Source organism: Alligator mississippiensis, chromosome 2 (assembly GCF_030867095.1).
Source record: "Alligator mississippiensis isolate rAllMis1 chromosome 2, rAllMis1, whole genome shotgun sequence".
NCBI lineage: Eukaryota > Metazoa > Chordata > Crocodylia > Alligatoridae > Alligator > Alligator mississippiensis.
The window spans coordinates 14252804-14280272 of NC_081825.1; the positions used below are offsets into that span (position 1 = coordinate 14252804).

Below are 27469 nucleotides of genomic sequence, written 5' to 3' on the forward strand. Positions count from 1 at the left end.
AGATCAACTAGGTAGTTGCAAAAAAAATTTTCTTTATATGAAAACTTTGGGGCTCATGCCCCATTCCTCAAGGAAAGGAGAGTGCGAAGATTGTAAAATTTCTCCTGGGCAGAAATGAAACTTCATTTGCACAGGACTGCTGGAGGGTAGTATACATTGTCCTTGCTGGAAAAGTTCATTTTATGCCAGTTAGGCTCAGATAAAAGTTGGAGCAGTCTATTTACCTCAAAGATGTCTGATGAATTATGCTTCTTTCTTGTTAAGATGTTTCGTATTTCACAGGAGGACCGGTGATGGAAAGGTTTCATAGATTTCATAGACATTAGGGCTGGAAGGGACCTCGGAAGGGGCAGGAAGTCAGCTGGGGTCAAAGGCTCCCAGCAAGATAAATGGCCAAATGTTTCTTAAAATAGTCCAGAGTGGCAGTAGCTTCTCATCATAAGACCTGTTTTCCTGACTTCTCATCATGCGCATGGCTCTTCTCTGGACTCTCTCTAGCTTCTCCACATCCTTTTTAAATTGTGGAGCCCAGAATTGGATGCAGTACTCCAGCTGCAGCCTCACCAAGGCCGAGTACAGCGGGAGGATGACATCCTAGGATTTGCTAGAGAAGCATCTATGGATGCAAGCCAGAGTTTTGCTCGCTTTACCAGCTGCAACGTCGCTTTGGTGGCTCATATTCATCTTATGGTCAATCATGGCCCCCCAAGTCCCTTGTGGCCATGGTGCTAGCAAGCATAGCACTGCTGAGCCTATAAGCATGCTGCAGGGGGGGGGGTTTCCCAAGGTGGAGAACCTTGCATTTTTTGGTGTTGAAGGCCATCAGGTTTTCATCTGCCCATTTCCTGAGCCTGTCAAGGTCAGCCTGGATCACCATCCTGTCCTCAGGTGTGGACACTCTACCCCAAAGTTTGGTGTCCAGGTTCTCCAGACAAGGAAGAGTGTGTGTAGACAACATGGGCATTAATGTTGAGTGCCTGAAAATGTTAACGTGGCTTTTTTTTGGTGCAGCGCGTTTGTGTTTGCACAACACGGTGTTCATTTTTGCACAATACGGTGCTTTCGAGGAGTTAATTTCCCTGTGTCATTCCCCACAGATTTCAATGGGGGAGTCAAATACCAATCTACCCCCCGTAATGTCTTTCCTGATGTATTACAGCAGGAGGTGCATGTAAACCTGCCTCCCCTGTCCCCACCCCCAGCCTCTTACTGGGAGTCTCCCCTGGGCACAGTCACCTCAAAAACCTTGCCAGTTGTCAGTCTGGTCTCTCTTCATCAGTAAGTGATCCCAAAGACCCCACCGCAATCCCCATTCCAAAGATAAGCCTCATGAATCCTCCCCTCCCGTTCCTTTCCCTTCCCATCCCGCCATCTACAAATATATGTACTATATAACTGCTATGATATCATAAAATGTTCAGGGTTTAGAGCAGCGGGTGGGTGTTTGTTGCCGCCCAGTTGATTGGCGATTGCTGTCGATGATGTTGGTGGTGGCGGCAAGCTCTTCTGTCTTTTTTTTTGTTCTGGTGTTTTTGGACCACATTTCCCAGCATTCCCGAGCTCATTGATCTTCATACAGTTTCCAATGGGGGCTCTTATTTTCCTACCCAGAGCTGCTCCATGAGATTATAGGATGCACCGGATTAACTTTAACCCAACAGTTAATTTGATCTATTTCTATCATGCTACAAGTCAAGCCGTTCTTGGTCCATTCAAATTAAGCAGATCTTGAGTTTAAGAAAAAGAGTCCGCATTCTGGTGGGGAAATGTACACATTGCCTGAACTGTGCTATTGAGACTGAGTTGACCTAATGTTTGCTCAGAAAGCTATCTAGATCGTAATTACCCTAGCCAAGTTTTATTCAATGGGGGGTTTTTCAAAGTTCCTCTGCAATCTTTACTAGCATATACTAAAACTACCCTAAACCACCAAGAAAAAATACAGACAAGCAGTATAAGTTCCTGAGAGCAGATATTTTTGTTCATCATGATCAATCAAGTATTGTAAAAGATATACAAGGATTACCAATAGCATCTGGGGTTTTCCAAACTAATGAACAGTCATTGATCTGAGCAACCTTGAGGCAATCAACTTAAAGTGGTACCAGCTGTAGTACAGACCATGACTAGACAATGGTGTTTCTCAAAAGCTTCATGTGCACTAGGAAAGGGAAGAGTCCATCACAGGATTGACCAGCACTAGAGAGCCTCCCCACCAATTCTAACTGGTTTTAAAACTGGTTTTGCTGACCTGGAAAAAAAGTGTCTGGAAGCCACAGAGCAGACCAGTCACCAGGTGACCTGAATCACTTTTAATACTGCAAAACTACTGTTTGAATCATTTGGAAGATTCATACCATCTTGGTGAACATTAGTGTAATCCTTGGGATCTCATTATTTGAAAACAGAGTGAAAGTATCTTGGACCAAGTGGTATTATAATCAGATCAGCAAAAAAAGGTATCAGCACCTGATTTAGGCCACGGTTCCAACCAGTTTGAAAACCAGTTAGAGTTTCGGGGAGAAATGTCCTCAGGCCTTGGGCGTCAGCTCTGAGTAGCATCCAACTGGTGAGGAATGCAGTCTCCCTGGAAAGCCGAGACCAAGCTTGAATCACCTGTGCTGAAAGGTTTAAATTAGCATTTAAACTGATTCATCAAGATTTGTGTCTGTGACAAATTAGAACAGCACTGCCCGAATCCTGATGTTTTTACGCAATCTTTGGCCAAGGAAAAGCCTTGTTGGCTTTATTTGACACTGGATTGCTCTTACATATTGTGCTTTGGAGGCCTGACCCTGAAGTGAGGGAAGGGCTGGGAGGCTGCGCAGGCAAAAAAACTTGGGGGGGCAAAACTGGAAAAGCCTTCAGCCTGCTTGTGGCTTTAAAAGAAAATGTGGGTGCCCTTGAATGGGGTAAAGAGGTGAGTGGGGAGGGGTTGTGGGGTTTTTTAATTGGACAATCTGTTTCCCTTATAGGGAAGGAAATAACAAATGGGAAAGAGAGGAGTATGGCTTGGAAGGGAACAAGAACTGAATTTGGTTGTTTCTGCCTCCCACCCCCTTCTGGGTTGGGTGGGGGAAGGAGTTTGTGTGTTGTTACTTTATTTCATTCCCATAAATCTTTTTTTTCTTTATTGCAAACTCCCTGCGCCTTTTGGGGAAGAACAGTTTCTAAATCTAATAAACAGATAAATCTATACCTGGTGAACGGAGTCAAAATTCCCCGGGGAGTGCCTTGCATGTGTGAGGTCCTGTGTGCTGAATGTTGCAGCTAGATCTCAGATTAGCCGAGAGACTCGTTAAAACTCTGGCAGCAGGACAGCTCTCTGTTGCTGTTGAAGAGAGTCAGGCTGAGCACAGAAGCAAGCGGTTTCAGCCCATAAGTTACGGTCTTGCCTCCAAAGCCTTGGAGAGCTCATCCTTCCAGCAAGAGAAAAGCATCATTTAAAAGGTTCATTCCTGTATCAGCCTTTGCAGAGCTGAACTGTCCCACTGGCAGTCAAACCAGACTGTGCCTTTGTGCCAGCCCTGCAGCCCCAAAAACTGGTGCAAGAAGAAAGAGGGGGTTCCCACTTTTATATAGAAAATCATTGGGGTTAGGATCATAAACCAACAGGCCAAAGGGAGGGAACAGGTAAGAGGTAAAGAAATATCAAAAGTGTGGTAACATATACTCAGCACCTTAATTTCCCCCCCGCAAACCCCTGGAGGTGTCCTCAAACAAGCCCGTAGGCCCTAGAGCTCTCAAACAGCAGCCTGCAGCTCTCCCCAAGTCCGAGTCCACCTCCTGCAGCCCACAGCCCTGGCTGACCGAGCCAGCTCCCCTGTGCTCTCCTCTGACCATGCTGCTCTCTCATCCCCTTACTCCCCCCTCTTCCTATTCCTTTTTCCCTTGTCCCCCCGGACCATGGGGGTTTCCGAGAGTTGCAGGCCAAATTAGCAAGCATCACAGCTCTGCAGACTGCCCCCTGGTTCCACCTGCTGTTACACACATTACACTCACACAACCCCTTGTTGTTGTCACCGAGTTCATTAAACATGAACGAAAGGAATTACACCGCAACTTTTATTCTGGAGCAGTAAGCAACCCTGCAGACCTACACCTGTCTCCAGCTAACTAACAGCTGCTACTTAACTAGCTAGCCGCTACCTGAGGGACCATCTCCCAATTTCCAACCCCTCAGTCTCCTGTTAGGGAGCATCTTTAAATGGTAATTTCTATCACTTTAAACCTGAGGGACCTTCTCTCACAGAGGTGGCAGGTGTATCTTTATTAGTTGCATCTCCAAACTATTGCCCACTAGTGCTGTGCACAGCAAAAGATGGATCCTGCCCCTGGAGGCCATCTACCCAAATCGGTTAGAGGGCCAGACTGGTTGATGCTGGCCAAAGGAGTTATAAATGGATTGCTACACCAGCAAGGCCCATTGCGCCCAGCTCTCCTGAGAGTTTAATTCCAGCCAGGAGGGGATTCTGGTGGAAGTCTTCTGACAACAGCTGGAGAGGGAATGCTCTCAATCAGCAAATCAATGACCACATCCAACCAGCTCTACTTGACCTATGAGATCCATTGACTTCTCTCCAGCTTATTTTCACTGCTCCAGCCTCCCCATCAGGATTTCTGCTGGTGTGACTGTTGAACCAGGCTCCATGGATCCTAGGCTATTTAGCTCAGACAGAGGCTCTCATGCCCCAGCTGTGCAAAGACAAAAAAGAGCTACCTCTCTCTTGACTGGGTTTCCCTGAAAGGTCTCATGGAGTCCATCAGGTTTAGGTTGGAGTTTGGATGTAAAGAGGATGGTTGTTAGAACTGGTCAAAAAATGAGGTGGTTTTCTTTTTAAAAAGGGACCTTTGTTGTTTTTTTAATGAAAATTTTAGGCTGAAAACTGGGGAAAAAAAGTGACATTGGGCTTTTTGAACACAAGTCAAATTTTTTATTTTTTTTTTTTAAGGAAAGCAGATGCAGCCTCAAAAATGGACATGCCCTGGAAAACTCACTTCTCCAAGAAAAAACAGTTGCTAGATTTCCAGCCAGCCCTAATGTTTACCTAGCAGATAAGGAGTGTGTTCCCACAGTTGGGAGCAATGTGGATGAACCATAAAGATGTGAATGGACTTGGATCAGAAAGAAAAAATAAGGCCAATGGAAAAAATCGTCAGAGGGTGTAGGAAGAGGCAGACACAGAGACAAAGTAGTAAAGCAATGCAGAGTCCCACAGGTGAGGGCTGGAAGCCTGGCCACCATGTAGAGCTCAGGGAGACACCAGCCAAAGGGTTTACATTGGGGCGTTGCTCTTAGCATGAAAAGGGTTTTCTCAGCAGAATTTTATAAGGATAAAACATGCAACAGTTCAGTAAGGAGGCAGCTGGAAGACCCCAACATAATCCAATGATTTAGAGATGCAAAGTTCAGTCCAGAAATCTCCCCCTAGTTGGTTGTGGGGGACAGGGATGGTTTAGTGATGGTTTGTTATTTTCTTATAAAATGATAGGGTTGGCAGGGATAAGGGTCATCCAGTAACTAATCAAACCCCCTCCCGAGATGCTGGACATGTCATTTCCAAGTCAAAAGCAGTTTATCCAGCCTCTTTAAGAAGGAGTTTCCACAACTCCCCTGAGCTGCTTTTCGTTTCTTTTTGCCTGCTTTTTGTAGCAGCACACATCTTCAGCCAGCCATCATCACTGGCCTGCTAGCAACCAGCCCTTGGTTAACCTACTCAGCTTTATTGGCAAGATAAGGGAGTTTGGATCCAAAACTAAGCTTCTCTGAGTCTAAGCTCAGGGTTTTGGTTCAAATTCATTTCTCTCTTCATTGAACTGTTGGAGCACACTCACTGGTTTGTTACTTCCAGTGATGATGCCGGCTTGCAACACAACCTTAATCCTACCTAGCATTACGTGGAGGTGTGAGACTGCCATTCTGCTTTGTGCCAAGATTTCACACCAAACGTGTATGAACCAGTGCACTTCACACAGAACCGCACCCAGCTGGCTACCATCTTGCCAGCCTCTGCATGCAGTTCCAGGGCTTTATGCTAAATTATTTTTCTTCTCACTGGAGGAGATCTTTCTGTGCTACATGTATTTCTAATGTCTCTGCTGATGCCTCTTTGCATGTTCTTATATGTGTAATTTGATTCCTTTTAAGAAAAATAACCCACTCCCATGTGGTAAGCCTCAGGCCATATCTCAGAGTTTATCCCTGACCATTGCTCCAACATCCGTTAATGTTTGAGCAAGATCATAAAGCAGTTACATCATCATGTTACCTCTGACCAACTTTCAAGGGAAGTCTTTATAAAGCCAAGTGGTGGTTATCCATGAGCTGCTTTCTCTTGTGTTGGGAGCATAGGTAACATCTCCAAAATGAGCTTCACTGGAAAATATGAGCTCCAGTCCCAGGAAAATTTTGAGCCCTTCATGAAAGCCCTTGGTAAGTGCCAGATAACTGTAACTTTATTTATTATCTTGTTGTAGCTTCCATGGTTAGCCAAAATGATTCTGTTGTGTCCAGACATCAAGGACTTTCTTTTTCGTTTCTAATACTAATTTTACTGTCGTAAGTCTTTATATATTCATGTGCATTAATAGGCATCACTAACATAGCTGGAGAAATCAGATGTACAAGACTATGTGCATGGAAAAGTCTCTGTGATTTATGGTTCAAATTAGGGGGAAAATGGAGTGAAATTCTATGGCTTGTGGTAGGCAGGGGGGGTCAGACAATGTAACCACAAAGACCTCTGCTAGTCTTAAGACCCATGGACCAGATCCTCAGCTGGGGTGACTTGCCACTGAAGTCAGCGAAGCAAAGGTTATTTCATGCCAACTTAGCAGCTGTCCCCATGAGTCCATCTATGTGGACACTAGGCTAAGAGCATCTCAACTGGTGCTCTTCATGTGGTATGGACCCTCAGATCCCATGGCTCCAGCAGAAAGCTGGCTTTAGGATGTCTGGGACTTTCCACCAGGGTTTCCTGGGGGCACATCACCTGTTCAGTTCTCCATCCATTCCCTTCAGTCCTTCTCTCCTCTGATCTCCACTATCCCTTTACCTCCTCCTGCTCTTTTCTCTTCACTTTCTTTCAGCTCAGTCAGAGAATGAAGATGCTGCATCTTTTCTTTCCACTTGGATGTTTGGGGGAAGGCAGTGACTTTCTCCCTTTGCCTAACCAGCTGACAAGGGATAAGCCTCCATGTCCATGTATAAGTGTCCATGTATTATTTCCTTCCCCCTCCCCAACACACACACACACACACACACACACACACACACACACACACACACCTTTGACTGTTTGCACTTCTGCTCCTGCGGTAACGTAGGAATTGTGCTTCTCATTGAAGCCACCCTGTAAACAGTCGAAGACTCCTCACTGGGGTGAATTTCATGAGCCTGGAGAGCTGGCTCCCTCCCTGGTAGTAATGTCCTTTGGGGTCTTTGTTAAGTCTTGGGCTTTTGTTTCTGGTCAGGACTTCCTGAGGAACAGATTGAAAAGGGCAAGGACATCAAGAGCGTTTCAGAAATTGTGCAGGATGGCAACAAGTTCAAGTTCACTGTGACCACGGGCAGCAAAGTACTGCAAAATGAGTTCACTATTGGAGAGGAGACAGAGATGGAGATGCTGACGGGACAGAAGGTCAAGGTAGGCCATTGGCTTTCTCTTTGTCTAGAGCTCGGGCCTGTGGGTCACCAAGCACCTCCTGTGGGTGCTGAGGCCCCTGAGAATGCTAACCCCCCTGTGAGAGGCACCCTGCCCTTTCTGGATCCTGCCCTTTCACAACCTCTCAGGGACGCTACCTGCTGATAACAACACACCCCTTACAAAGGCTTTGTTTCTTAGCGTTTCACAAGGTAGACCTATAGGAGTTTGTTCCCCTTTCATTTAACACAGGTGAGTCCCACATTTGCTCATCCAAAAGCTACACTGGGAATGGACCTGGAGGCCTGCCAGCTGGTGGGTTAAATTCTCTGATAGTTAAATAGGAAGAACTGCACCCATTACTGCTGGTGGAGAATTTGGCCTCTTGTCTTTAACAGAGACCTATGGCCATCAGCAATTAGGTCTGAGGATCCAGAAAAGCCTGGTTCCTAGTCATGCCGTTCACTTCTCCCTGGCTTCTCCTGGGAGTAAGACATCTCACTGTCACAAGACACTTAGTTGCAGCTCATCAATCAGCCCATTGGAAAATCAGACCCAGGATGTCTGAAATGACACACACAAAATAAGAGACACCACACAAAATGCGGGATGCAAGATAGGAAGGTACCTTTGAAAGCATTCTGACAACCCATTTTCATTTATTAAAAAGTGATGATGAAATGCCACACAAACAATTCAGTCATAAAACCATTAACCTGCCCTCTTAATCAGGCAGTATGGACCCATTCTGCATCTCCTCTAAGAGCTGCAGCTTCTTTTCTTGTTTGCTTTGGGTGGATAGTCCTTAAGCTGGATAACTCCCATTCCTGACAAGGAAGGGACAATTACAGTGGTTCGCTAGACATAAAGATTCTTCCAATAGCGAAATCCACCTTTCACCTTCTCTGCCTCCGTAGTTGGTGATTTTATGGGGAGTTTCAAAAGCTGCAGTAAAAGTAGCAAATCTCTATGCTCCTTATAAATATGTCACTGATAACTTCCATATACTGAGGACAGAGACATGGCCATCTGCTTCAAAGCACAGGACACTGCCATTTGAGCTCAAGGAAAATTGTCTGCAAGTGTTGCTATAGTAACATTTTTATTTTCCATGAATCAGTTCCAGCAGGTGATGCACTGATTTCCCAGTGAAGGGGTTTACTTATGGAATATCAGCTCTCAGTGGTATTATATTATCTAATGGCATATACTAAGGGGTTACTTAAGCAAGTCCTATAAAACACAGACACATTTCTTTTTTAAATATGCCATTATCTCTGTTTCATTGGATTTATTCAAGCTTAATTCCTAGGCTTCTGTAACCCCAGTCTCACATTATACTACATCTTGTCTGCCAACAAAAGTTATTTAACAGTGTAATGTGCAATGAGAATGTCTCTAACCTAAAGGTACATTCAGAAGTCTACCTTACAAAGTAGGTAATAAGAATGCAAGCGGGGGCGGGAATAAAAAGAACAATGTAGAATGATTATCTCTGGGGACCTAGATGGCTGGCGGTGGGCAATGATGCCAACTGTTTGCCTGCAACACTGGTTTGGATCCACTGGAGGTAGGTAATAGCTTAAAGTTGCTGCTTTTTTTTGTTTTTATTTAGATTACATTGGCATCCAGAGGCCTCAAATAGGAGTCAGAGGGCATGACTACTTGAGATATTCACTGCGCGGTAGACTAATTAGCTCCACAGTAAACATCTCAGCATCTACACATGAACCCCTATTAGGCTGAACTAAAGGAATTTACTCCTCAGCAGGATAGTACTTGTAGACACAAGAACTATTCTGCTGCAGAGTAAAAAACTCCACAGTACCGAAAGTGAAGATGCTGCCCCAGCTGGCTGGGGCACAAAGGTGCTTCAGTGTGAGGGCTGCCTGCTGGCTATCCCTGTGCTGAAGCACCCTCATGCCCCAGCCAGCCCTTCTGCAGCACATTGAACTAGGGGGAGCAGCCCCAGGCTAGCAGGCTGACCCCCTCAGCTGGGGCTGCTCCAGTCCAGCTCAGCATTCTCAGTCCCAGGTGCATGTGAAGACATGGCTCCAGGGGGCAATAAACTCCAGAGAAATAAGAGTTTATTCATGCACATTAATTGCATGTGTAGATGTGCCTAGGGAGAAGCATCTAATAAAAAGCCCCTTCCCTGAAGGGTGTACAGCCTAAGTATATAAAGCAAGAGACAACAAGTAAAGACAAGAAACAGAGGGGGAATAGCTGGAAGGCCTGGACTGTAATGGAGTCTTTACTGCAATGGAGGAAAAAATTGGAGCATGGAAACCACCCCCATCACTGGCACAAGCTAGCAGTACTGTTGGTTGTCTGACTGAGAGGGGCCAGGGAAAGTGAGGGAGCAGGGAGAGTCAGATAAATTCTCCTCTGAATGAGTGGTTGGGGGTGAGAGACATAGATGGAGCAGTGCTCAGAAGCTCTGCTGTTCTGGGTCTCTGATAATGTAGCTGATGGTGGTGGTCAGTCTGGTACCTGCTACCATTGACTGATGGATGGAGCAACACTTCAGAAGTCCCCAATTCCTATCAGTTTCAATGGGAGTTAGTTGCCAAATATCTTGGAGAATTTGGGCCATAGTCTGCAATGACCAGAGAAATCTTTGCATGTCATCACGGATTCAGGAATGACTCTGGTTCGATTTATCTGAAGAAGCTTTGCTCTGGTGCATCATTGTGACAGAAAGCAATTTCCATGCATACAAATCTGCATATGCAATATCCAACACCCCAACAGCATAATCTTCCTCTCCTCCTAGGAAACCCTGAAAATAAATGGGAAAACCTTATTTGAAGGCAGAATCTAACCAGTCCCCAAAGGAGTGAATCATTAGATAGGCACATGAGCTGGCAAAATAGATCGAATCTGTTTTTTATGCAACAGGTGATAATGTTCATGTCTCCCTTTCTTTTCCCCTTTCCTCAACAGACCATTGTTCATCTGGAAGGGAACAACAAGCTAGTTGCAGAGCTGAAAGGACTCAAATCTGTCACTGAAATTCATGGAGATACTCTCACCAGTGTAAGTTCATGACAGTATTGGAAAAAAATCATCGCTTACAGCATGTGATGAATACCCTTGGAGTTCCTTATGGAGCTTGTAAGAGCAAATAGCTAACAAAATACAGAAGTATTGACATAGAGGATTGGTTTATACATTAAGCCAGATTGCTTGCTTAGTTCTACTGACCTCAGTGGAACTATGTTGATTAACAGCCACTTAAAACCTGGCCAGTGATGTATAATACTGTAAAATAATTCATTATTCTATAGCTATGCTTGGTGTATGCGTGTGGTTTCATTAATGGCCAGCTTCTACAAGGTGCTCTTAAAAAGGTATCCATCAAGCGATCATTGAAGGCATAATGTATATTGTAAACACACTGCACAACCTATGTAATACACCGTCACCATCAAAGGACAACAGAGACACTGAAAAGTGTGAATCATCAAGGTTTCATGTAACTGGAGAATGGCTTTTGTCATAATTACCAGAAGCAGTGGGACATAAGCCTGTTTCAGAAAAAGGGAGGCTCAGCTGAATGATTTCAGGAAAGGCAGAGCTAAACTGTATGCTCTTATTTTAGAATATTTTAATCTACTTCAACATTATTATGCAATTCAAATCAAATATGTTGTACCTGGCCTAGACCTGCAGGGCATAGTCTGGTTTGCAGGACAAGGTCCTTTTCACTAGTTTAACAAGAGATTGAAGCTTTGTGTTTTGCATTTCTTTGTTTTTTAGACACTCACCAAGGGAGACATCAGCTACAAAAGAATCAGCAAGAGAATCTAGATGCCCTTTGTGTTTCTATCCTTTTACTGTGCAAAATGTATCCAGTAAAGTATAATTTGTATTAAAGCCCCTTTGTCATTGTTTTAATTAGCATCTCATTTATCACGACATCCGTTTGTTTGTTCGTTGGTTCAATGTATATACCGCCCGTCCTCAGAAGAGCTCAGGAGAACGTGCAGTAAGAAAACAAAATTGCTTAAAAAAACAGGAGAGGCCCAAGAGAACCAATACAACTTAAAAGGAAATTAGTATATCAATATAAAACAGAGACATCCTAAACAGCATCTCATCTCAGCTTTGTTTAGCAAATGCCCGTTCCATTAGGAAATTCTTACAGTGCTTCTGAAAGATGTCCAGGCTCAGGCTCCGAGCCTCAACAGGGAGGGATTTCCAGAGCTGAGGAGCAACAGTTGAGGATGACCTCCATACATCTTTGCCAAGCAGACTTGGTAGTAGTAGAAGATTGCTGTCAGCTGACCTTAGGGATCATGCTGGGCCATAAGGGAGAAGGCAATCCCTTCAGTATGTAGGGCCCAGACTCTTTATGGCCTTATAGGTCAAAACCAGATCCTTGAATTGCACCCTACTGGGAGCTACTGCAGACCCTGGAGCATTGGGGTTAGGTGTTCCTGGTAACCACCCCTGTCAGAAGGCAAGCTACCACATTCTGCACCAGCTGCAGATTTCAGATGGTCTTCAAGGCCAGCCCCATGTACAGAGCATTGCAGTAGCCCAGCCTTGAGGTTACAAAGGCATGGATGATGGTGGCCAGGTCAGAGTCTGAAAGAAAGGGTCTCAGACTTCTCACCAGATAGATTTGTTGAAAGGCACTCCTAGCCACAGCCAATTCCTGAAGATCCAGGTGCAGCAGAGGATCCAGGAGATCCCAAGATGTGAGCCTGAGTGACAAGGCAAGGTTGAACTCCACCAGGGATAAGTAACTCAGTCCCACCCCTCACTCCCCACCCCCCCCACCTCCCCAAGGCAAGTGGTCTTTGCATGGGTATATTGCAATTCAAACACATATACAGGCAGTAGAAATTGTCTCAGCCACTGCCCCAATTGGAAGGTGTTAGGTAGCAATATCAACAGAGCAGTCACAATGTGAAAGGGCAGCAATGCCCAGATTAGCCTCCTGCTTGAAAATGGTGCATCCTGGTCTGAGCTGATGCCTACTGCTGCTGCTCACTGCTTCTGCTTCTGTAGGTAAATACAAGACTATCCCCTGGCAATGTCAAGCCAGCATCTTCCACATAAAATAGGCATCCATAGGTGTACACAGAGATACTAATCTAGTGCCTGGCTATTTTAACAGTCTACCTGGCACACCCACAAGCACTGTTCTTCTACCAGGGTGGATGGAACTGTGTTGCTTAATGTTGCAGGGACAAGTGCAAAATCCTGCACTTAGGATGGAAAAATCCCATGCACTGGTACAGGCTGGGGACCAACTGGCTAAGCAACAGCTCTGCAGAAAAGGACCTGGGGGTTACAGTAAGTTGAATATCAGCCAACAATGTGCCCTTGTTGCCAAAAAAGCTAACAGCATCCTGGGCTACATTAGTAGAAGCATTGCTGGCAGATCGTGGGAAGTGATCATTCTCCTCTATTCAGCACTGGTGAGGCCACATCTGGAGTACTGTGTCCAGTTTAGGGCCCTCCACTGCAGAAAGGGTATGGACAAATTGGCATGAGTCCAGTGGAGGGCAACAAAAAATGGTTAGAGGGCTGGGGGACATGACTTCTGAGGAGAGGCAGAGGAAACTGGGCTTATTTAGTCTATAGAAGAGAAAGCTGAGTGAGGGGGTGGGGGGATTTAATAGCAGTCTTCAACTACCTGCAGGGGGGTTACAAAGAGGATGGAACTGGACTGGTCTCAGTGGGGGCAAATGACAGAACAAGGAGCAACGGTCTCATGTTGCAGCAAGGGAAGTTGAGGTTAGATATTAGGAAAACGTGTCTCCTGAGGAGGGTAGTAAAACACTGGCACAGGTTACCCAGAGAGGTGGTGGAGTCTCCATCCTTGGAGGTTTTTAAGACCTGGCTAGAAAAAGCCATGCCTGGAATGATCTGGTTGGGGCAGGTTCTGCTTTGTGCAGAGGGTTGGACTAGATGACCTCCTGCAGTCTCTTCCAGCTCTCATTTTTTATGACACTATGGAGGAGTCTCTCCAGTATTAATGAGTGTGTTCAGAGACTTTACATGGATGCCTAATGGGGTAAAAGCAGTAATGGCTGCTCTCAGTCTCCAGTTGTGGGAGCTGACTCTCTGATTAAGATAGGGTTTCCAAAATGGCTTAATGCTGAACATACCTCCAGGCAAACCCCTTCCCACCTCTTAGAAACAGTTACATACCTTCACCTTGCAGCTCTACCATTTGCTTTAAAGCCCTTCCAGACTTAATGCAAACATCTTCCATAACCACTCTCCCTCATTAGTCTTTTTCACGCCCCAAAAGGCGACAGCTCACACCTGGGGAAATGTTGGTATAGACCCTCAGCACATGGTACTCCCTTACGTACTTCAATGGGCCTCAAAACAGTTAACAATGTCAATATTTCAAATTTTTCCTCTGGCAATGGCCTTTGTCACGTGTTAAAAGGAATTCAATAGTTCAGGGCTAGCTTCAGACTCTGCAAACTCAGGCAGATCAATCCGCCTCAGCTACACGTTTCTGAGATCTTCTTTGCAACTACAGCAGCTAGAAATACAAAAAGCAAATGCTGAGATTAGGAAAACAATCGAGACGTCTGTACATGTTCCCCATATTTGAACTTTTATGCCTCTCGCTTCCTAAGAGGAATATCTCCCACCTTTGAAAGCATCGTATTACCTTGAAGGTAGTCAATAATACAGTATGGACTTGTTCTTTAAAATCTCATTATTCTTTCAAACTCATTGTCTTCAAATTGCTTGTAAAGTTCATACCTTCTCTAGTCCAACTTTCTGATCCCTAGTATCTTTATCTGGTATCTAATTGGCTTAACTTTTCCTGACCCTAGCCCAAAGGAATATCAGCTCTGGCAACCAGAAATTGTTTTATTTTTTTACTAGCTCTCTTTGGAGCCGGCATAATAAAACAATTAGCATTACACATAGCACTTTTAATCTCCTGCATATTGCACAACTTTTAGCTAATTCACTCTGCCAACACCTTTATACAATTGGTAAATATTATCATCCTCTTGGTCAAGACAAAGAAGTGGCAAGGGCAGGGTTTAAACTCAGGAGTTGCTCGCTGCTGACATCAGGGATGTGAGGTAAGACTTCTGTTCCCAAGCTCTACTTGATTCATGTTTCACATGAGCCTTCTAACAAGAGGAGAATTATTCCTTTCACCTCCCTTTTGCCATGGGGAAAACTCATATCATGTTTGATTAAAATATGAATTTCTGCTGATTGTGCTGGTGGTTGAAGTTGGTTCCCACAGCTCTAATAACAGTATCAGTTACTTTTAGGATACTCTTCTACATAGTCCCAAAAACCTCCTGGCTAGTCAGGCAGAGGACTATATCTGTGTCTGCTTCTTCAGGTACATGGAAGGAATGATCTGCAGAGACATGCTAAAAGAGGCCAAGGTTGCCTGTAAATAGCATATACTTCCAGTCACCAGGTGCCTATACAAGTGGCAATTTTTGCCATTAAAAGCGTTCTAAAGCTGTCACTTAATACATACGGGTGACTTAAGAATTTTCCAAAATGACCAAAGTCGCCTCAATTAAACGTCTTTGTATGTGTTTTAAATGTAAACTTCAGTATTGTGCCTCTGCCTGAAGTCGGGGGGAGGGGAAGATGAGGGTGGGGGAAGCTGTGGACCACCAAACCATGTGGCACCCACAAGGACAGCCCAGCCTGAAGAAAGAGAGCACTGGGAACCTGAAAGCCATGGGGAGGCCAGCACTATGGCACAGGTAAGAAACGAGAAGGTAAGAAATAAGGGGCCCCTTGGGACTCAGAGCGGGGGGGCAGCAAAGGCACCAGTTGCAGGGCTCAATGTCTATATACTAATGCTAGGAGCATGGGGAACAAGCAGGATGAACTAGCACTCCTGCTTGCACTAAACACCTATGACTTAGTGGGGCTAACAGAGACCTGGTGGGATTCATTCCATGACTGGGTGGTACATATTGAGGGCTATAGATTGTATAGAAAGGACAGGTCGGGGAAGAAAGGGGGAGAGGTTGCGCTCTATGTCAGTGAGCAATATACATCAACCCTCATCAAGACAGAATCCAAGGATGAGGAAGTAGAAGGATTGTGGGTTAGGCTACATGGGGGGCAAGGAGAAAGGGATTTGGTGGTAGGGGTCTGCTACAGACCCCCACACCAAGGGGAAGAAAGAGATTCGGGGCTCCTGAGGCAACTCTCGGAGACCATAAAAGCTAAAGAGGCGATAGTCATGGGGGACCTAAACTACCCGGACATCTGCTGGGAGTCACAGACAGCAAAGTCCCACCGCTCACGCAGGTTTCTAACCTGTGTACAGGACCTCCACCTGACACAGGAGGTACACGGTCCCACTAGGGGGAATGCCATACTGGATCTGGTATTGGCAACGGGGGATGACATGGTAGGGGACCTCCAGATTGATAGCCATCTGGGGGACAGTGATCACCTAATAATAGAATTCACCATAAGACGTCGAGTGAGTAAGGTAACTAGTAGGGTGAAAGTGCTAGACTTTAGGAAAGCTGATCTCAATGCACTCAGGCGATTAGTCAAGGACGCACTGCAGAGTAGGAGCTTTGAAGGGATGGGAGCCCAAGAAGGGTGGCTGTGCCTAAAGGAAACGATCCTTCGGGCACAAAGCAAGACGATCCCCGAGTGAGGCAAACGAGGGAAAGGGGCCAGGAGGCTTCCCTGGATGACCAGAGAAATCCAGGGCAGCCTAAGGGCCAAAAGGGGAGCACATAAAAAGTGGAAACAGGGAGAGATCACCAAAGATGAATATCCCTCCTCTGCTCATGCTTGTAGGGAGGCAGTTAGGTGGGCCAAAGCTACCATGGAGCTGAGGATGGCAACCCAAGTAAAAGACAACAAGAAATTGTTTTTTAGATATATAGGGAGTAAAAGGAAGGCCCAGGGAGGAATAGGACCCCTGCTAAATGGGCAGAAACAATTGGTGACAGACAGGGGGGACAAGGCTGAACTCCTCAACGAGTTCTTTGCCTCAGTGTTCCTAAGCGAGGGACACGACAAGTCTCTCACTGGGGTTGTAGAGAGGCAGCAGCAAGGCGCCAGACTTCCATGCGTAGATCCTGAGATGGTGCAGAGGCACTTGGAAGAACTGGATGCCTTTAGGTCAGCAGGCCCGGATGGGCTCCATCCGAGGGTGCTGAAGGCACTGGCCGACGTCGTTGCAGAGCCACTGGCGGGAATATTTGAACGCTAGTGGCACACGGGCCAAGTCCCAGAGGACTGGAAAAGGGCCAACGTGGTCCCCATTTTCAAAAAGGGGAGGAAGGAGGACCCGGGCAACTATAGGCCAGTCAGTCTCACCTCCATCCTTGGTAAAGTCTTTGAAAAAATTATCAAGGCTCACATTTGTGAGAGCCCAGCAGGACAAATTATGCTGAGGGGAAACTAGCACGGGTTCGTGGCAGGCAGATCGTGCCTGACCAATGTAGTTTCTTTTTTATGACCAGGTTACGAAACGCCTGGACACAGGAGGAGGGGTGGATGTCGTATACTTAGACTTCAGGAAGGCCTTTGATATGGTATCCCACCCCATACTGGTGAACAAGTTAAGAGGCTGTGACTTGGATGACTACACAGTCCGGTAGGTGGCAAATTGGCTGGAGGGTCGCACCCAGAGAGTCGTGGTAGATGGGTCGGTTTCGAGCTGGAAGGGTGTGGGCAGTGGGGTCCCGCAGGGCTCGGTCCTTGGACCGATACTCTTTAATGTCTTCATCAGCGACTTGGACGAGGGAGTCAAATGTACTCTGTCCAAGTTTACAGATGACACAAAGCTGTGGGGAGATGTGGACACACCGGAGGGCAGGGAACAGCTGCAGGCAGACCTGGACAGGTTGGACAAGTGGGCAGAAAACAATAGAATGCAGTTCAACAAGGAGAAATGCAAAGTGCTGCACCTAGGGAGGAAAAATGTCCAGCACACCTACAGCCTAGGAAGTGACCTGCTGGGTAGCACAGAGGTGGAAAGGGATCTTGGAGTCCTAGTGGACTCCAAGATGAACATGAGCCGGCAGTGTGACGAAGCCATCAAAAAAGCCAATGGCACTTTATCGTGCATCAGCAGATGCATGACGAATAGGTCCAAGGAGGTGATACTTCCCCTCTATCGAGCGCCGGTCAGACCGCAGTTGGAGTACTGCGTGCAATTCTGGGCACTGCACTTCAAGAGGGATGCGGATAACCTGGAGAGAGTCCAAAGAAGGGCCACTCGTATGGTTAAGGGCCTGCAGACCAAGCCCTACGAGGAGAGACTAGAGAACCTGGACCTTTTCAGCCTCCGCAAGAGAAGGTTGAGAGGCGACCTTGTGGCTGCCTATAAGTTCATCACGGGGGCACAGATGGGGATTGGTGAGTATTTATTCACCAGGGCGCCCCCGGGGGTTACGAGAAACAATGGCCACAAGCTAGCAGAGAGCAGATTTAGACTGGACATTAGGAAGAACTTCTTCACAGTTCGAGTGGCCAAGGTCTGGAACGGGCTCCCAAGGGAGGTGGTGCTCTCCCCTACCCTGGGGGTCTTCAAGAGGAGGTTAGATGAGTATCTAGCTGGGGTCATCTAGACCCAGCACTCTTTCCTGCTTATGCAGGGGGTCGGACTCGATGATCTATTGAGGTCCCTTCCGACTCTAACATCTATGAATCTATGAATCTATAAGCCTGCCTAGTTCGCCTTCATTGCACATGTATTTAACTGGGGCTTCCCCATGGCCTCAGGCTGCATTGTGCAGCATCCGGTGCCCCCTGTCTCTTACTCTACAGAACAACAGCAAGGCACAAATTCAGACCAAGCCATGGAACATCTACTAAGTCTTAAAGCGCTGCACCTAGAGCGCTGTAAGTACAGCACAAAAGTTACGGCACCTTTGGAAATGCCTGCCCTGCATGTGTATAGACATCCCAAATTCTGAAGTAAACCTATTAGCTCTCCCAGATGAGCAGTGCTATGGCTAGCAGAGGGTAGTAGAATAGACAGACACAGCCTATGTTACCACTTAGCGTTGGGCAACATAGGGACAAGAGGAGAGAACTTGGGGAATCTATACACGTGACAGAGCTCTGCTCCGATGCGTGCGAATTAGCACACGTCAGAGCAGACTGCAATTCATCAAGTCTGCTGTGAGTTTGCCAGAGCGTGCTAATTAGCACACGCCAGCAGCCTCCATGTCATGTGTATTCAGCATCCCTGTGTTTCAAAATGACAACAGAAGTGCTTTAACTAAAGCTCGTCAAACTATAAACACTGGAGCCCATCATAGCTGAACATAGAGCACAATGTACTCCAAAAAGCCAAATTTCTCTCAACCCAGTCTGTATGTGTGCCCAGCACCTCCCCCGCACCATGATCCTGCAAAAGCTTCTATCTCCCAGTGTTCAAGTCTTCATCTGTAGGACACTTGCTCTGAGCCCTCCAGCCCTGCTAATAACATCAATAGTTGTACATGATAGTGATAGGCAAGAAATGCTCATGATCCAAGATGTGAGATGTGGTGTTAGGGGTCAGGAAGGAATTTCATCCTCTTGAATCACCAGGAATTGGTCAGACTGGAGGCCAAATACCAAACACCATCAACCAATAGCAACAGCAAGGCACAAATTCAGACCAAGCCATGGAACATCTATTAAGTCTTAGGATCTTGGAATCTCTATTGATTCCAAGATGAAAATGGGGCGCCAATGTGGGGATGCGGTCAGGAAGGCTAACCACATCTTGTCGTGCATCCATAGATGCATCACGAGTGGGTCCAAGGAGGTGATCCTCCCCCTCTAAGCGACACTGGTCAGGCAGCAGTTGGAGTACTGTGTCTAGTTCTGGGCGCCGCACTTCAGGAGGGATTTGGACAGCATTGAGAGGGTCCAGAGGAGGACCACTTGCATGATGAGGGGGCAGCAGGGCAGGCCCTATGAGCAGAGGCTATGGGACCTGAACCTGTTCAGCCTCCACAAGAGAAGGCTGAGAGGGGATCTGGTGGCGGTCTACAAACTGGCCAAGGGGGGCAAGCAGGCTATGGGAGATTCCCTGTTCCCCCGAGCACTACCGGGAGTTACAAGGACCATAAGCTGACTGAGAGTAGATTCAGGCTAGACATCAGGAGGCACTACTTCACAGTCAGGGCGGCTTGGAGCTGGAACCAACTTCCTAGGGAAGTGGTGCTCACGCTTACCCTGGGGGTCTTCAACAGGAGGCTAGATAATCACCTAGCCAGGGTCATTTAATCCGAGCACTCTTTCCTGCCCATGGCAGGGGGTTGGACTTGATGACCTGCTCAGGTTCCTTCCAACCCTACCAACTATGAAACTATGAATAGTAAAGTCCAGCCTACAAATCCTATAGGACAGAATCTCATTTCCATTCAACCAACTAAGTCTGGAATAACTCCAGCAAAGTCAGTGAATAACATAGTTGATCAGCCTTAGGCTATGCAACACCTGCTGCAATGCCCACAGCTCAAAGGCACATGTACAACAAAAGATCTGATAAAGTACAATAAATGGGCAAAAGCATGCATAATAAAATGATCAAATGTGGTGTAGAGACACAAGAAGAAGTGAATAACATGAAATTCAATTTGGCTTTATTTCGCTAGCTTTTTCTGGTCATGGATAGTGAGAAAAATCTTGAACCTATGATTAAACTTTCCATACTACACATCATTGAAGATTTAACGAGTAAACCAATTTGATTTTGCAATTCAAGCAGACAGAATGCATCTTTTCATTTAGAAATCCTGGTTTTAATGTTTTTAACAATGAAATAGAAATGACATGACTTGCTAACTGCATTGTACAGAACTCAAGCCAGTCTTAAGGATATTGCATGTCAGCATCATGGCCATGTGTTAACAGTGGAGGTTAGTGACTTTGTAAGCTAATGTGTTTTACAGCTTCAGTTACAGTAAGGTAGAAGAGACACTGTACTGATAAAAGCCTCAGCAAAGCTGGCGATGTCCATGTCATGTCCAATTGCTGTGCCTCTTCCACGTGGTGAAAAATTACAAAGCTTAGCCCTGGCACACCTGTATCTAGTTTTTCTTCCCAGCTCTCATGCATGATGGGTACTGTCATCTCCATTTTGCAGAGGAGGAAGATCAGGTATAATGGTGAATGTAAGCTACTATAATTTACATTTCGTTTCAGTCCTTCCAGAGGTTGGAGTCTCACCTGAATTTGACTGAAGAGGTTTGTTAACTGACTTGCCCAAATCCAGGAGTAGAGGCAAGCGTGCAAACCAGACTGTCTTGGAACTTTGTCTGATGACCATTGCACTAAACCCTTTTCCTTCCCAATGTACAGAAAGCCCACTGAGATAGACTTGTCCTAAACCAAAGCAAATACTCAGGGAAGATATCAGCAAGAACCCATGTCAACCTCTCCCTAAAGGAATCACCAGTTTTGTCCCCTCTCCTACACCCTATAAGTTTTTCAGTGGTCTATTCCTACTCCACACTAGCTCTAATATCCACTAGCCAATCAAAGTGCATTGAACTCAGTTCTGGGCATTCATCCCGATCTGCACTTGTCTCAGAAATTAACTGACATATGAGGTTTGAACAATGATAATGAAGCAGGTCATCTGGACCCAGTTCAGTCAGCTAGCATAAATGGAGCCCAAACCAATCAGACCAACAGTGCTGCAGGCTGGGTTAGGACTGGGACTTCAGGTAAGTAGGAGTAATGGGGAGAACATCTCCCCTCTTCTCCACTACCAAGCTCCCACCCACCCCCTGTCTGGGGAAGGAGTCTTTCCCACAGCTCCCCACTCCCTTTGTTGGTGTGATGAAAGCTCCCTCTTCTGTTACTTATCTTCTTTGGCCACTGGGTTGGCCCCACTCCAGACCACAATGTTTGATAACTGTCCTCACCTGACTCGACCCTGTTGAGGTGGTGATAAAAAAACCACTGAGATACTGTCATCCCCATTTAGAAAGTTCAAAACTACGTTTTTTTGGCTAATGGAAGCTCCCAAGTCAATCTGCACTCTGCTCACAGCACTTCCTAAAGTCTGCTATATCTGCCAGGCTAGTCACTACGCTAAAAATCAATTCTGAAGGGCTGGAAAAGTGACCTTACATGAAATGTCATTCAAGAGCCAAATCCTGAGGGCCTGACTCTGTTTTCACTCAATAATTCCCCAGACAAGACATGCTCTAGTCCATACTCTGTTTGCGGAGGTCCTGGTACACTGGGGCAAGCACCAGTGGAAGTTTTGCTCAAGAAAGAGCTCATTGGAAATCTAAGCAAAGACTTCAGGATTTGGCCTTTCATGAAAAGAAAGTAGTTTTGAATGGGATCTAAGCTGAATTATTGCTGAAGCTATTTTATAATGACATTTTTATTATTATTATTATATTATTGTTATTATTATTATTATAATTAGGCTCAAGAGGCATTTCCTGAAAAGTACTTCTTAATTGATGCTCTGAGCTGTTAGGAAAAAAAACCCATTTTTCAAGACCCATTCCCTACATATCTGTGAGTTTTTAGATGCCATTAGAAACAACTTTAAGGACACGTCACTCTCTTCCTATTCAGAACAGCAGTGGCTGATGTTGTACCCCTTACAAGAATACAGGTATATTGGATATCAAGCTCAGGGTCTATTGCTTCTTGACAAAGAGGTCTTGTGAAGCCTCAGCAGAGGGTTCTGGCATGACTTGGATCTTTTGGTTCTGGAGGGCCGCTTCTCTCATTTTGTAGTACATGAACTCGTTCTGCTGGAACATGCGCAGCTCCATCTCTGTCTGAACACGCATGACCTGCAGGGATGCAATCAAAGGGCAGACCAAGAAGCAAAAGCTGTGACAACGGTTCTCAAAATCAACAAAGAAAGCATTTTCTAAACATGGGATAGCTGCTTCTCGTTCACGACCTCTAGCAGCCTCTAGTTAAATAGGCTAGACCAGGTGGAGGGCATAGCTGTCAAAGGGCCCTTCATATAAAATGGGACGTTTCGATTTCACACAGGAAAGGCTCAAGGCTGACTAGACACAGACATCTTCTCTCCCAAATCCAGCTGTGTTCCTGACAGACAAGTCTGGTTAGTGGTGGGGAAGACATGGCTAGCTTATGTTGACATTGCTTAATTTAATTCTTCTTTGGAGAAATGCAATCCACATGCCCAGAGCTGACATCTCAGCTTTCTTCATGAGAACAAAATCAGTTCCCATGCTAGCTTATAAGTTGGCCTGCACAGGCTCAAAAAGGATCCTAAAAATGACTTTTGCACCCAGGGTGAGCTGGACCTGGGGCCCAGGTGCCTAGGAGTAAGCAGGTGCTGTAAGCTCATCGAACCTGTCCCATAAAATATAGGCAGGTTTAGAGAAGACCATGGCCCCATCTGCCAAGATGAAGACCAATGACCAACAAACAAGCCCTGTCAAACTAAAATATTAGTTTTTGTGAATCTACCCAGTGGTAAAAGTGTTGGTGTCATATGCTGTGATTTCTCTAGAGGATCGGCTTTGGTACAGTGTAATGTTCTGATTAACAAACTAGAATAGGGGCAGCAATTCTAGTTAAATCCCAGAATTGGGGAAACACTTTAACAGAGCTAAGCTCCAAGCGTGGGCCTCTTCCAACCTGGACTGCACTGCCACCATGGCTGAAAATGGAGCAAGGGCTGCAGCCACCACTTCCACCCCACATCCACAATGCCGCTGCCGCTTTTCCCACCACCTGGGCGAAGAAGGCCCCATGATGCAGAAGCACCACCAAAGCCTGCTACTGCCAAAACGCCACCAAATTTCATTGGGCCAGATAAAATGACTCTGTAGGCTGGATCTCGCCTGTGTGCCATAGTTTGCCAACCCCTGAACTAGAACAATACAAACCCAACATAGCACCCACTAGATGAATTAAACACTGGTTACATGTTACATCTCAAATCTATTTGTAAATGGAGAATCATCCTAGAGTGGGCATGTTTCAAGTGGGGTGCCACAAGGATCAGTTATTGGCACAATGCTATTTAACACTTTTATGAGTGTCTTGGGGGGAAATACGTTAGTGATAAAGCTTGCAGGTGACACAGAGGTTGGGGGAGTGGGAAATAATGAAAGGGATTGGTCCCTTATACAGGTCAGACAGTTCTGTGAGCCTTAGCTATGCCACTTTGGAGCAGGCGTATCCATTCTTGCATGCACACTCCACCCCAATACAAAAATTCACCAAATGCCCAGCAAAAACTGTGACCATACTATCTATCAGAAAATGTTAACAGAAGCTCATTTTACCAGTTGTCCAAAGACACATTTTGAATGGAAAAGATACTTTTTGTTTTGAATTGGCATTTTAAGTTAAAATGTCATTTGGAATCAGTCAGCAAATAACTTTTTTATTTTAAATCAATACTTCAAAAATAAAACATTGTCTTTCAAAATAAGACTTTGTTTCAACATTTCCCAATAAAAGAGATCCAGAACTGTTTACTTTACAAGAATTCCCAATACGTTGATATTTTATCCCAATTCAAGATGAAAGCCAATATGGACATTTCCCATAACAAGGAAATTTTATTTTGCTTACCAGCTGCAATAAAATCTAATGGAATTTCATCACTCTGTATGAAGCAAGCTTTATATTATCAATGTTAGATTTTCAGATAGCTGCTTCTATTCTTTATTTGAATGTAACTTCTTCACGTACAGCAAAACCTACCCAGATGACACAGACCCATTTCACAGTAAAGGCAAGTAGGACCTGTTCAGGAGACATTGCTCACTTACCTCCAGGTCTTTAGTAATTGGGTGGGTAGGACCATGTGTCACCAAGAGAATGGCATAGGCTTTGCAGATCATGCCATGGCCTGCTTCAATGAAACCAGCATGCCAGTGAGTCACTCCTGCTCGCATCATTGCCATCCCTAGCTGTGCATTGTTAGGGTGGTAGATCTTCCTAGGAAAGTAATGAGCAACTTCATTTTTGTGAAAGTCAAACTTTCCCTGTGTCTGGTTTCATGAAAACTTTCTTTACTGAGGGCCTGATTCAGTCACAGTCAACAGTATTGGAATTCAGGAGTAGTCTCATGTAAGCCAGTCAACTGCTTGAAAATACCACTTGACACGAGTAAGTAAATATGAGCAGGCACATCTATACATGCATTAATGTGCTTTTCCTAATGCTCCTTAAATTTAGTATCATCAATGTGAGGTACTAAATAAACGCACATTAGGCTCACCTACATGCCACGATTTTTGCCCTTTCCTGTTCTGCAATTGCGTGTCTGTTTGCACGAGCAGGATTTCCTGACACTTTAAAAGTCTCTCTGCATTAAACTAAAATGCCTTGGACGTAGTTTAGTTTGGCTTGCCTGGAATTAAAGCATCATGTCCATGGATTCATTGTGTGCAGACACAAAGGCACTCAAAATGTGTAATGAGTTTCTTTGTTCACCAGATAGTGCTGCAACTTTTTTGTAGTTCACCCCTTCAAGTTGCTTTCACTTTTAAATTGCTTCCACTTTTTTTTTTTCTTGTGTGGTTTGCCAGCTCCCTGCTTCCTCAGCTGCATAGCAGGGCACAGACCCAAGGTGTGGGGGCAGTCCTGGACCATCCCGCTCTCTTGCAGCACCAGCCAGGGACTCAGCTTAGTTCATTCAAAAACCTAGTGCATGTAAACACAGATGCGATGCTCCACGGCTTAATTCATTTGAAAACACTGATGTGATGCTCAAAAATAAACAAGTTTAAACTTTATAAACGTATTTAATTTAATAAGGATTAAAACCTGTGGTGTGTACAGGAGCCACTGCACATTAAAGTGCATGTGTAGACATGCCCAACAAGTATCATGTATTACACCTCTCCAACTTCTGTTATCTAGTTCTGAAAGCAATTTTAAAATCTGATTTATTTATTTTTTAGGAATTTATTGCTCATTTGCTTTTAAGGTCAATTAAGTGCGAGTCAAAATAAAAGAACTCAAAACTGGAAAGTCATTAGTGTAAATAGACTAAAAAAAACCTACTTTTCCATATTGTTACTAGATTTGCAATGGAAACTGGTTTTGTCAGGAAAGAAGCAGGTGTAATATGCATGAAGCAGATGACAATTTCCATCAGCTGTGGTGGGGCTCTCCAAGTGGAAATCATACTAACCTTATTACTAAGAACAGGAAATGTTTGGCTCACATGTTGCTGTGCCTGTGAACAATTACAAGCACAGGCACAAACTAGATAAGCAAGAAGGGCAGAGCAACAGCAAAGCCCATCCTCCTTTACTTCACGGTAACTTCACTGTGGCCCATGCCCTAGCATGTTTTGTCTTCAGTGAATTTTACCTAAGGACTCAGGTACATTATTAATTAACCCTGAGGTTAAAACACAACTCTTCTACCAGTGAAGGCAAGCTCTGAGCAACATCAGTGCAATCCAAAAGTAATTTCCTTATCCCGGGAACATCTGCTTACAAAGATAAACATGTATTAAGTTCTGTGCGTAACTATGAGCCTCTTCCTTCCCTGTCTTATTTCTCTGATTCACCATTTGAACAGTCTTTGGCATCTCAGACAAAGCAATTAGAATAATGAAACTTGTAACTGTTCTACTTTGATGTTATATGTCAATACATTTTGAAACATTCCTATTTAGGACTTTTCCCAGCAGAAAGTGTGCAATCCTGCACTTGACTGGGATGATTTAGTCAGAGATGATCCCGCCTTGAGCAGGGAGTTGGACTAGATGACCTTGTGAGGTCCCTTCCAGGCCTATTTTCCTTTGATCCTAAAACTGCCCCTCTACCCTTGATAATATAATCCAACAGCAGTAGCGTAGGTCTTATAACAGTATAGATCAACCAGTTTCAGTAACTTAGCTCTGGTTTTATACTACTGTAATGAGAGAGCCAGTCAGGCCCAGATTCTTTATATAATGCCTGGACTAAATTACATAATGAGAACGAACCACCATAACAGTGGGAAATTTGATCACATACGTGTAGCCATCAACCATCCTTTTTGCATGGTCTGCTGCTTCCTCGAACATCTGGAGGTACGAGAGCACTTCCGAAACAATGCTCAGGATCCTGAGCAAGTAGATATTAGTGTCCCCCAAGACAGGTTCTTGCTTCTTCAGACATTCACGACAGAGCTTCACCACCTACACAATCCGGAAAGGCAAGCATGAGCAAAAAAATATCATTACACATCCTGTCCAAAGCATTATGCTTCCAGTCCACTACAAAGCATGTGTCCACTACAACAGAGCACCATAGCTTGCATTTCATATTTGCTACCCTGGTAACCATCAGATCACTGGTTACATCATTCATCTAGGGCATGGAAGACACATCTGTTTGATGAGATTTGAATCCACGACACTCAGGAGAGTGCCTTAAAAACCAGTCTATGTTGTATCCTGAATAGGGCTGAAGTGGACAAAGGGGCATGACTGAGTTGGGAAGGAAGGAGTAGATCCTAGGGAATGTATTTCACCATAGTCACTCATTTTCAGCCCCATAAATATTGACTTAACAAACTTCCTCCTGCCAGGATGGCGTTTGCAGTATTACTTAACTAATGTTAAAACACAAGGTGTTGACCTAGTTGGCCCAGCAGCTCTGAGAATCAGAAGTCCCAGAAACCAGGCCTGTGTGCTTTTCTTGCCATTCAAGTGAAACCAAAAACCAAAGATATTATAACTTACTTCGTGGTACACTCCCTCAGAGCGGGCCTTGTTGATCTTCTCGAGTGTGTCCTTGGAGAACTGGATAACTTCCTTCACCATGTCTTGGGAGGGCTAGAAACAACATCAGAGTGCTATTGAAATACACTTGCTTATCTAGTCACATCTGCACTTCCCATTTTAAAAGTAGCTTCTCAACAGA

At 45.1% G+C, this 27469-nt stretch overlaps 2 protein-coding genes across 3 annotated transcripts in view; one reads left to right on the plus strand and one right to left on the minus strand.

The window, feature by feature from the left end:
- The first annotated feature begins 6306 nt into the window (after window positions 1–6306).
- FABP1 (fatty acid binding protein 1) lies at window positions 6307–11522 on the plus strand. The gene is made up of 4 exons (XM_006262685.4): window positions 6307–6433; window positions 7474–7646; window positions 10590–10682; window positions 11406–11522. The coding sequence occupies exons 1-4, from the start codon at window positions 6367–6369 to the stop codon at window positions 11454–11456; spliced, it is 384 nt and encodes a 127-aa protein (XP_006262747.2). The 5' UTR covers window positions 6307–6366; the 3' UTR covers window positions 11457–11522.
- An 8680-nt stretch (window positions 11523–20202) lies between these two features.
- Window positions 20203–27469, minus strand: part of SMYD1 (SET and MYND domain containing 1) — a 44507-nt gene continuing 37240 nt past the window's right edge. For both annotated transcript variants that reach the window (XM_014607639.3, XM_006271500.4), the window contains 4 exons: window positions 27289–27381; window positions 26579–26742; window positions 24374–24542; window positions 20203–22405 (listed from right to left, as the gene is read on the minus strand). In XM_014607639.3, the coding sequence (XP_014463125.1) occupies window positions 22247–22405; window positions 24374–24542; window positions 26579–26742; window positions 27289–27381 (585 nt within the window). In that variant the 3' untranslated portion in view covers window positions 20203–22246. The remainder of the gene's footprint in view (window positions 22406–24373; window positions 24543–26578; window positions 26743–27288; window positions 27382–27469) is intronic.